At 41.6% G+C, this 12,236-nt stretch overlaps 1 protein-coding gene across 3 annotated transcripts in view; it reads right to left on the minus strand.

The window, feature by feature from the left end:
- The window catches only part of PLEKHG7 (pleckstrin homology and RhoGEF domain containing G7), a 355,229-nt gene that overhangs the window by 46,262 nt on the left and 296,731 nt on the right, over positions 1-12,236 (minus strand). For all 3 annotated transcript variants that reach the window (XM_063927631.1, XM_063927630.1, XM_063927632.1), the window contains 5 exons: positions 11,955-12,104; positions 9,731-9,826; positions 9,216-9,317; positions 8,203-8,316; positions 7,785-7,959 (listed from right to left, as the gene is read on the minus strand). In XM_063927631.1, coding sequence (XP_063783701.1) covers positions 7,785-7,959; positions 8,203-8,316; positions 9,216-9,317; positions 9,731-9,826; positions 11,955-12,104 — 637 coding nt within the window. The remainder of the gene's footprint in view (positions 1-7,784; positions 7,960-8,202; positions 8,317-9,215; positions 9,318-9,730; positions 9,827-11,954; positions 12,105-12,236) is intronic.

Below are 12,236 nucleotides of genomic sequence, written 5' to 3' on the forward strand. Positions count from 1 at the left end.
CATTAGTACAATGTGTGTGAAAGAGACAGAAGGAATAGATGCTTTTTCATAAATACTATTCACTTTGTTTGCTACTCTGTAGGCAATCACCGAAAATTGTGGTTCCTTGTTTCCACTACTCTCAATACCCAGACTTTGTCTTTCTTATAAACAACATCTAAGGACGTCCTCATAAGTGGGAAGCTGAGAGGGTAATATGGTCCGCGTTTTCAGAGGTCCAGGATTTCGGCAGAGATTGCCCGTATTTTAAAAGCGGCAATCATTTACAAGGCAAAACCAACCTGTTTTTTGACTTGTATATTATTGTCACTTTAAAAATATGGGCAAACTTCGCTGACATCCCGGACCCCATTACATTTTCCCCTAAATCTTTTGGATTGCCAAACAGGGGGCAATAAAACATTTGGCTTAATGAAAATATGGAAAGAGCCATGGTTACTTGAAATAATCACACAAGTACAGTACACATTAAGTAGTAGCAAGCAGGACAAAGCCTGTCTATCTCCAAGAACACCTGATTACTATTGCCACAGATTCGTGAAAACACAATTCCTCAACAGAGAATGACAACGAGGCAGATACAGTATGTGCTGGCAGTCACAGGTGGCAAACATAAGTTGCAAGCACAGGTCTCTAACCCCGGCGTGTAGTGCGGTGGCGTTTCACCCTCTCTACAGCCACCACGGGGCTAAAAGGCTGGCGGGAGGTGTGACTGATGGTAATCACAAGTGCAGGTCCTAAAACGTCTCTAACTCGGTGTGTAGTGCGGCGGCATTTCAGTCTCTCTACAGCCACCGCGGGGCCATTTGACTGGTGAGGTGGGAGTGACTGACAGCAGTCACAAGCGCAGGTCCGAATAGGCCTCTGATTTCGACAGAAGATATTAACCGATAGAGTTGAAATTTTCTATATGGTTTGATTGGCCAAAGAGGCAACTTTTCTGCACTATTAGAATTTGATCCACAAAAAAAGGTTTTTTTCGACACACCCAAGTGGATAACCATACTTTCTTTCTGACCATAGCAGAAGTGTGCCCAGCAGGATGGCCCAGCAAGAGGCCAGGTGGAACAAGGGGCACTGAGCTGCAATGGGGAAAGAAAAATAGCAATTACACATTGCAGGGCACAATAAGGATGGCAACGAGACATAGTATGCTTGGGCAGGTAGGGGGCTAAAAGGTGCAAATAACTAATTAAAACATGCAGGAAAAATAAAAGAGAAAAATAGTAATGAGTAATAATGGCAGCAGGGGCATAACAAGGACTTTGTGAGCCCCATAGCGACACTTTGAAGGGGCCTCTGTCTCTATGCTTCTTGATATGCCCTCCACATCATTTAATCATTTTATACCCCATAATAGTGTTCTAGTTCATTTTCTGAACCATAGTAGTGCCCTAGTTTATATTATGTCACATTGTAGGGCTGCCAGATACATAATGCAGCACAGTACCCCCAGTTCATATTATGGGATACAATGTCCCCAATTCATATTATGCCACATTACAGTGCCCCCTGTTCATACTGTGCCACATTACAGTGCCCCAGTTCTTCTTACGTAACATTATAGTGCCCTCCACATTACAATGAGCAGATCAGATTATGGCATATTACAGTGCCCTCCAGTTCATATGGCGCCACATTACAGTTCCTCCTTACCATTACAGCATCCACTACACACTCCTCTTACTGAAAATAGAATGTCACACAATACAGGCTGGGCAATTGATCAGACCCAACTGCTTAGCAGGCAAACCTTGAAAACTAGTATGCAACTTTATAAACCCCACTAAGCCTCTGGGCCCCTTAGCTATGGCACCCCTGGCACCCATTGTAGTTATGCCCATGAATGACTGACAGACAGAAGCTTATGTCTACACTTGTGTGTTCTGTTGAAATAATCTACTGTTTTATTTGTACTCTTCTAGATACTGTTCTAGTTACTGTACCATACAACCTTTTGGAAAAAATGAGGTTGATTTTAGATTTGATACTTTCCATAAGACCCAGCTTTTGGCAGAATGTGTGTAAAAGGCACCCAGGTCAATTTTCTTGTAACCACTAATATGATGAGGGTAGCTGGCTGCTATATGTTTTGGGATTGTGTGGATGAGATATGAAGGAAAAATATAATAAGACCTCTATACTTTGATGGCTTTTAGCATGTACGTTAGCCCACCTTAACCAAAAATAATGACTGACGTAATAAATGGGAGTTAAAAGGTTGCATCATTTATTTAAAAGGAAATCTTTTTGGGAGGTCAAGAAAACATTGCTTCTCAGCTCTAACCAATTATTACATACTATAAATCTGTGGCTTACAGTACTGATGCCTCTGACGCAAACTGAGCTGCACAGGTGGCAGCTCCCTTTCTTAGCTTTGTATAACTAGGCCCAATAACTAGGAAGAAGCCCAGGTTACTCCTTTAGGGCAGATACAATACAACATGCCCAGTAAAAGTGAGGTGCCTAGCAGCTACCACTTTGTAGGCCGCTGACAGGTAATGCTTTCCTGCCTCACTGTGTCTCATCTAAATTGAACATATAACACACCACATAACAAACATCAGGTAGGGATGGGCGGGTGATTTTTCCAGAAAGAGGAAAAACCAAATTGAATCTGCACTGATAACTTGGTCTACAATCAGAAGATCGACAGGTGCTAGGGTCAATAGGTGGACAGTGTCTATATAGACATGCACTTAGGTTGACAGTAGTTAACACGTTCGAAAGGTCGACATTGAAAATTTTGACACAAAATGTTTTGCGCATTTTAGCTTAAACCTAACTAATTAAACAAATCTCATAGATCACTACACCTGACTAGAAGTGACAGACTGTCAACTCAATGAAGAACATTAACCCTGCAACTCTTATAAACGTCCAATGCCCCAAGCTAAGAGCCTTAGCATTCTTTAGGCTTATGCAGTCTTCAGCTACCTTAAAGCAAGACAATTTAAAAGATGTGATGCAAAATGTCAGTTGAGACCATAGGTGGGCAAGGGAGATTGTTAAATCTACCGGTGCCACACATCAAAACAAAAAATAAAGCAAAAAATAAAGCAGAAAATAAATAGCAAATTTGGATATGTTCTTATTTAATTCAAGTAAATGTTGTCAAATGTTTTCAAGAATTTTAAAAGGTACCCCTAGTTGCATTATTATCAGAGTTTTAATCAATATGCCGACATAGGAGTTTCATTCCAATATTGGAAATGTTGGAAACTTCTACAGTAGTTTGTAGGGACGAATCCACAAAACAAGTCTTTCACGCTAAAAACCCTCAAATGTAATTGAGTGCAGCTGTAATTAAATGCAAATACAATGGTCAAACATTATTGTGTAGTAAAGCAACGTGTTTTTTTCTGCAATGCCAGGATAATGTCGTCAATAATAACGTTCTTTTGACATGTATAAATGGCGTTTCTTTTGGCTTTACCACATATATTAACATGACAGCTCCTTTTCATATCAATAGCATGTATGTATAGTGAAATAGGCATTCTCAAGCAAAATCTATACGTTCTCTCTGAAAATAATTTTATTCTATAATTAAGGTATATATTTTTCCAACCTAAGTTCTCATGGCACACTAACAGTCCAGATTTTATTGATATCAATGACTGAGCACAGACGGTTAAATAAAAATAACTGAGGAACTAATTAAGTCACATGTGCTCAAGTATGGCTATCCTTAAAACCTGGCCTGTTAGTGTGCCTTGAGGACCATGTTCGGGAACAGTGGTAAATATCTCGATTGATTGAATTCTCTGTTTATGCAGCATACAAATACTGTATTTCGCTTCTTATTGTGGAAAGAAGTGGACTGTATCCTTAGCCATTTCCAGAATTGATAAACATCATTCTTAAAAATATTTATTAAATGTTCTTAGTGTTTAGCACAATATTTGACATTAATCCCAAAAATATCATGATTGCTTAGCACATGCAGTTTCTGCTAGGACCTGTGTATTATTACCACACATTGCCATGTACTGTAGCTTGACAGTCTGCCTCCAGGACAAAGCATACCTGAGATACTGGTTTGTGGTGCTTTGTCACAAGAATGGAGCGCTCAATCACCTGGTACTATTAAGCTTTTACCTACACTTAGTACACTTTTTAAATTGGAAACAAAAATATATTCTAATAGCAGCACTACCATCTAGAAATACATGGTAGTGCCTCCCCAAACCCATAGCCTGAGCTCTTTGGATGCTACATCCAGGCGTTTTATACAGGTTCTGGAATCTCTGGATTTCCCCTTGTGATAACTTCTCCCAATCTTATACACTTATCACCACCAGGATTAGAGGTGCCCAGGACAAAAGGCTGTAGCAGTTTAGAGCTCCAAATGGGGAAAACTGATGCTCTAAGGAAGGGAGCAGGATATACATTACCTGCTTCAGAAGAGGTCTCAGATGGGGGTGGGGCTTCACTGTATTAGGCCCGCCCCCTAAATCCCTGCAAATTGCAACACAGCACTGCTTTTCTGCAGATACTTGGAGCCTGCCAGGTAGGACCTCCCCACCACCCACTGCCTCATCCTCCACATGGCTGCATGGGGCTGCTATAGGCAGCGCCAATTCATCCCATGGGAGGGGGTGAAAAGGGAGCGGCGGGCATTGGAGGCAGCCTGTGAATGGGTGCAGGGGGAGCTGCGGGCCCTTGAAGCATCTCTGGCCCAATAGCAGCTGCACCCCCTGCACTGACAGTAGTTACCCCACTGTTCACCCCCTATGCTAAGGCTTCTACCACTGCATTCCCCTGGTGGGCCCTTTATGCGCCAGTCTGACACACACTACAGCTTTAATATTTCTGATGAGATTTGAAAAACAAAATACCTATGTGGATGTGGCTTGTCTGCCAACTAAGGGTGTAATTCCAAGTTGATTGCAGCAGGAAATTTTTTAGCAGTTGGGCAAAACCATGTGCACTGCAGGGGGGCAGATATAACATTTGCAGAGAGAGTTAGATTTGGGTGGGTTATTTTGTTTCTGTGCAGGGTAAATACTGGCTGCTTTACTTTTACACTGCAATTTAGATTGCAGATTTAACTCACCACACCCAAATCTATCTCTCTCTGCACATGTTACATCTGCCTCCCCTGCAGTGCACATGGTTTTGCCCAACTGCTAACAAAGGGGGTCATTCCGAGTTGTTCGCTCGTTGCCGATTTTCGCTATATTGTGATTAGTCGCTTACTGCGCATGCGCAAGGTTCGCAGAGCGCATGCGCTTAGTTATTTTACACAAAAGTTAAGTATTTTACTCATGGCATAACAAAGCTTTTTCATCGCTGTGCTGATCGTAGTGTGATTGATAGGAAGTGGGTGTTTCTGGGTGGAAACTGGACGTTTTATGGGAGTGTGTGGAAAAACGCAGGCGTTCGAGTTGCAAAACGCAGGAGTGGCTGGAGAAACGGGGGAGTGGTTGGGCAAACGCTGGGTGTGTTTGTGACGTCAAACCAGGAACGAAAAGGACTGAGCTGGTCGCAATGGCTGAGTAAGTCTGGAGCTACTCAGAAACTGCTAAGAAATTTCTATTCGCAATTTTGCTAATCTTTCGTTCGCAATTCTGCCAAGCTAAGATACACTCCCAGAGGGCGGCGGCTTAGCATGTGCAATGCTGCTAAAAGCAGCTAGCGAGCGAACAACTCGGAATCACCCCCAAAGTTCCTGCTGCGATCAACTCAGAATTACCCCCTAAGACTGAAGCCTAGCACAGGACACAAATCCTCATGGGGACTCCTCTAATCCAGTTACGGAGTAGTCAAGGTACTTTATATCTTGGACAAAACTGGAGTGCTTTTGCCCTTAATTTCCTTGGTCAGAAACTGAAATGGAATGTTCAAGTAAATCTCTAAAATGGGATAACACATGTGGTTACAGTAACAATTGCCCTAAAAAAAAAAGTGTTAACTCAAATTCTGGTGAGAGTGTTCTAAGCGGGGTCCATGATAGGTCCATTCCCTATCAAGCCAGGATAACCACTCTTCCAAAGCTTGGGAAGGATTCATAGGTGCACATTTTTTTCTTTTAATAATGTCATTTTTAATACCAGGGTACTAGTATCACTGGTACGATAATACCGGCATGATTCATACCGGCTATAAGTCTTCTTGCTTCGTCTCTTTACCAAGGTGAAGTAGGAAACACCAGCAACGAGACGTATGATCTTCTTTTGCCAGTAAAAACTCCCCCTCCGGTGATCCCTGCCAGTGTCCCACATCACACAGCCCAGTGCTGATGCGCTGTGACTCTCCCCTGGACGGCTCCAGTGCGCATGCATGCAAGATATCCATCCACCCCATTGTTAATCTAGCTCATGTGCGCCGCAGTCATACATCCCATGTATGACTGCGGCGGTGTGTGGCAAGTGACAAGGGCACATACATGGGGGAGAAGTGGCATCAGTACACATAACGTGCGCTGATACCACTTCTCCCCCATAATGGAGGATCATACATTGGGGCCATAGTGTTCTAGGCAGTAGTTGCTAACTAAACGGCCCAGTAATTTATTTTTATCAAATTCCACTATTTATCTGCAAGAACGTGATGCAACTCCTATTATTTATATTTATGGATGTCTGCACAATATTATGCCTTGTTTTCTGTATAATGGTTACACAACTTATTATTGTGTGTTTATATTCTGTAAATTCAGACACCACCTCCTTTTTTAGCATCAATAGCAGTAAGAATCTGCAAAACTATGGGGGTAATTCAGGTTACATCGCAGTGTGCGATCCAACTGCAAAAATTGAGAAAAAGATGTGGGCGCATGCCCAGCGCCCACATTTTCTGTGTGGGGGGGCGCAGAAAATACGATTGCCTCTGCCTGTCAATCAGGCAGAGGCGGTCGGGGGGCAGGTGGGGGTGGCAACGCACAGTTTTCAGGGTGGAGATGGAGCGTTGTGGGGACGAAGGCGGGGCAGTGCAGCGCGAACGGGAGCGTGACTGAGTGACGTCACACGCAGCCGCCGCGATGGGAAACATGGCGGGCCTCAAGCAGAAATTTTGATGCATTTGCAATTTCTGCTTGTTGAAGGTGGGGAGGAGGCGCCGGTCAGCATGCTGGGCGGTCTTGCCCTGCGATGGGCAGACCCCAGCATGCTAACATAAAGATTGCAAATTCTGCTAATTAGCAGAATTTGCAATCCTTACTGAATTAGCCCCTATATTCAGACATGGACGCTGTATTTTCTTCGACGTTACGCAGTGCAAACGGACCTGTGATAACAGCACACATCCCATCAAGATTAGTAGCACTTTATTCTTTCTAGGTGTCACTATGACGTCCCAGCTTTAATGTCTGACAGACAAGGATTGCCATTATGACTACATAGTAATATTAAAATAGATTTTTTTAGATCACAACACACACACACACACACACACACACACACACACACGCACTGTAGCAGACATGTGTTAGCCATAACTTTATAGCTTTACTCTGATAATCAGCCTGATTTATGTCTAGGGCAGGGCTGTTGATCAGAACCAAACAATGTGTTGTTTGTTTTAGCAGCAGTTATATCCCTGGAGACAGCAATGACAGCAGAAAAGAGCTTGGGTATGGCACTGATTACCATTACACACAATACAGCAATGGTCATTTGACAGATTTATCACCCATAGCAATTCTCTTTAGAGGCACTGAATAGACTTGTTACTACTACTGTATAACAGAATAGAAACATTTAAAAGAAATTAGAGAACAAAGTAAAACCTAATTATAACTGCCCTGTCCCCCTCCAGTATTACAACGTCAGCTCACTTACTAATGGAGTTTTCCACTTTCTCCTTCACAGAATAGATGGATACCTTCTCTGCTGCATCGCTGCTTCTCTTCCATATGTTCTTAAGGAGCAGCGGATAGCGGGTCAGTCGGTGTAATGGTGCCACCAGCAAATCGGTGAGGTGCAGCCGTCTGCACTGCTCATGTTGCTCACACCACTATAAGACACAAAATACAATAGCTATAGGATCTGTGTGGCCAGAGCATACGGATGAAGAAGTCAAGTCAGGGTGACGGGAATAGCATTTGCGCAGACTGCACAAATGAAGTGTTGTTAAATTTTAAAAGGTGGGGCTTTTCAGCTCATAGTAACACTTGTGTGGTGCTATTTCATGTAGCTAGAAGTATTATCATGGTAGCACAAAATGTACATATTGACATTCAGAAAACAGAAACATTACTTTTACATATGCTGCAAAATGTTCCCTTTGCTTTAAGGTCTCCAGGTAGACGACAGCTGACGTGTAATTGAGGCAGTACATCTGATGAGTCCAGCACAGACTATCTTTGAAATACTGCAACATCAAAAGAAAAAAAGAAAGGTTATGCAAGTACAGGGAAAGCCAGGAGGCACGATGGCATGACACCTGTGGTAGATTACAATCATCTGGTATATTTTATAGAACTATGGTTGTCACATATTGTACATGATAATTTACAATTCTTTGTCATGTAACAGGAAATGTTTACAAATAAAAGTTAAGTTGTCAGGTGTAACTTTTAGTGTATTGTAAATATCAGGTACTGTATGCCACCCCTTTGTAGCGCTTCTGAAAACCTGGAATCAAGGTTCAGGACTTGATAAGTCCTCATCTTTCTCATTACTAATTGCTCATACTCAAGGGCATAGCTACCATAGGTGCAGGTGGTGCAGCTGCTATGGAGCCCAGAGCTGAGAGGGGCCCACCTTCCATGTCAAAGTTACATGTGTTATATACATATTTCGCCAATGGGTGGTATGTAGGGGTCTTTCAAACTTTTTGCTTGGGGCCTGCAATATATCTCTGGACCTGCTCATTGTAGTGTGGTATAAAATGAACTGGAGGGCAGTTTAATGTTATATAATATCAGCTGGGGCAGTGTAATGAGACACAATATGAACGGGTAGCACTACAGTATATATCATAATCATAATGAGAATTGGGGATACTGTGCGGCATAATGTGTACTGGCAGCTGTGACATAGGGTAAACTTAAGCAATACTACGATTCATACAAGAAACTAGGGCACTACTATGGGGCATAACATTAACTACGGCTCTACTATGGTTCAGAAAATGAACTAGGGCACTATTATAGGGTATAAAATGAACAACTGCTGCAGAGAAAAGTGTCTCTCTAGAAGCATTGGGACGGGTGCCCCTCAAAATGTTACTATGGGGTCCACAAAGTTCTGGCTACGCCCCATACTGACCTGTGTTAGCAAGTCTGCCAGTGATAAGGTGCAGGAAGATTCACAACCAAGCTCCCTGCTTAAAATGGCGTTGAACAGACTGGTGGCAAAATTCAGACTTTCCTAGTTAAAAAACAAAACAAATCTAGATCATCATACCTCCGCTCTTATGGCGAACACAAAAATAATAATCCATAAATTGCAAAACATAGCTATTTCAATGATTTTGTTCTTCTTTTCCTCCAGCTAGGAGGTGTTCTAGTCCCTTCCCCAGAATTCCAGGTCTACAAAGACTCCCAAATCGCTAAGAGTTAAAAACCTTCCACATTTTAGAAAATGGTTATTATGAGATTACCATAAAAGAAATAAAAGGTAACAGACCATGAATAGAATGGCTTTGGATAAAACATTACAAGTAAACGTATCATCTGCGAATGACTGTATAATAATACAATCATGTTGTCAACACAAACTACTGAGTGAACATATATCATATATAGGGACATTTTTTTCTTTTTAAAAGGAAAACCATTCACCTGATTCAATTCTTCCAAATTGGCAAAGAGCCTGACCGTATCCACATATAGTAGATGATCATTGTTCTGTAAGTACTTTAGTGAATTAAAAAATATCTGCAGAATATAAAACAGAAGTAAAACATTCAGAGTAGCCATCATTTATTTAATAACATATCAACTCTATCTCTTATTTCCATTTCAACTACACAATAACATATAATACAAAATAAAAAAAACAATAAAATACACTGGTGTTTAGGTCTGTCCCGGAACTAGAGTTGGCCTGTAAGGCTTGTAACATTTCTCTAATCCTCAGCTAACCAAGTGAGGCTCATTCACATACTATAGTATAGCCTAGCAAACAGTGCCCTGTATTAACAATGTGCAGAAACAGCAGATGGATTAAGGCTGTGCATTTACAGTAACAGATGTGTCCACCCTCAGCTTACCCACAAACGGGTTTGCACTTACATCTGCATCATAACTGCGATTAGCCGCGCCTGCGTGTGAGCTATTCGCAGGAGCAGATGCACCCATATAATCCTACAGATCATGGGTGCGTACACAGTGCAAGTGCATGGAAGTGTGTGAGACAACCCACGATTGCTGCGACTAGCAGGTAAATTGAGCAAGGATTCAGCTGTATAATACATACATTAATATTCACTGCAATGCTACAAACTGTATTGTCCTTATCATAGCAAGTACCAAACATGAAGCTGGTTTAAACCATGCTAAGGGAAAATCGCCATATTCTCTAGCCTGTAAGTGCACTACCTATGAGTAATTCTTTATTCCCCCTTCACACCAAACATTCAGTATCTCTAGCATTCCTGCTGTTTACATCTCATAAATATCTAAAGGATCAGATCCTCTCTCATGCTGGAGGCAACTCCAGATTGGACTACTGCAACCTCCTCTTATCTAGCCTCCCTGACTCCCACCTCTCCATTCCTATCTGCCATCAATGCTGCTGTCCAGACCATCGTCCTCTCCAAACACACTACTGTACGTCTGCCTCCCCTCATCTACGAGGCCTACATTGGCTCCACTTCCCCTTCAGAATACAATTCAAACTTCTCACACTCTCTTATAAAGCCCTCACCTAAACCTCTCCTATTTACATATCTCACCTATGTCGCTCCATAAAGGATTGCCTTTTCTCCTCCCAACTGATTACTTATTTCCTCCCACTCACTCCACCCCAAGATTTTGCCAATGTTGCTCCCTACCTATGGAATTCTCTCCCTCTCCCTATCAGACTCTCCACCTCTACAAAACTTCAAACTGGATTTCAAGACCCACTTCTTTATCAAAGCCTTCCGACTCTCATCCTAAAACACTACTCCTTGCCCTCTGTCACGATTGTCTGTGTACCCCTCCCCTCTACCAACAGGGCCCTCCTCCCTTATGTGCTTTCCCTTTCCTCACTCAAACCATAATTTTCTCCCCACCGCCTGCAACAGTACCAAACCCTTGGGTTCTGTAGTCCTGTTGCTTATTTGGGTGATGCACCAATGTTTATAAATTTTGTCCATGTACTGTAACGTTCTGTGTGTTTTTGCAAGTAATTTCTCTTCTTGTTTTGATAGTTTCTGTTTATGTACCTTGTAAGGTAAGGGATTATGATGATGATTATAATAACAACAATATTTTTTCATTATTATTATGATTATTATTATTAATAAAAAATCTCAATTGGAATACCAAATAACTTTGTGCTATTCAACTTCTCTTTAAAATGGCTCTCAATCACAGTAGGATTACACAATCCTCTGCATCCCAGTCTGATAACTTAGTGGAAATTCCTACACTGAAGCCCCTTGCATTCTTTGGATGCAGATATCTCCAATACTGAATTATACTAGAGACTTCTGCAGGAGAGGATATTACTGGTGGAAAGCTTAAAAAGAGAAAGGTCCAAACTACTGCTTGAAATTGCATCCGGTTTTGATTGGGTGACTGCCACAGCCAATAAATCAAGAGTAATTATATTATTAACACGGCAAACTTGTCCTCCTGCAACCCTGCAGTAGGGCTCCCAGAAGAGTTCACCAGTGAAACTGAACTGAGCGTTTTCGGTTCACAAATGGTTGCAGTCCCAGGGAAATAACTGTACCCAGCAATTTACATAATTTAAGGTTCCAGAAAGAGAGTAAAGCTGTCTGGAGCACTGAATTTCATATACCTATGTTCAATAAAAACGTAGGACACTTGAAGTAACATTTACAATCATACTCACCATTTTAAGAACCAGTAAATGCTCTAAAAAGTAAGTACATTCTGAGGTAAAAAGTTCCCAGACTGACTCCTGTCTTTTTCTATTTGATATGCTAAAAAGCGCCTTATTCTCAACAGTCTGCATATTTCTGAATTCATCCCAGGTTTTATCCTGCATGTAAGAAAAAGCATAACATATCGGTACTTAAATGTTAACTTTATATATGCTTCCATAGACTGAATTGGAATGCATAAATGTACAATTTTATATATATATATATATATATATATATATATATACACA

The sequence above is a fragment of the Pseudophryne corroboree genome, chromosome 6, assembly GCF_028390025.1.
Source record: "Pseudophryne corroboree isolate aPseCor3 chromosome 6, aPseCor3.hap2, whole genome shotgun sequence".
Taxonomy (NCBI): domain Eukaryota; kingdom Metazoa; phylum Chordata; class Amphibia; order Anura; family Myobatrachidae; genus Pseudophryne; species Pseudophryne corroboree.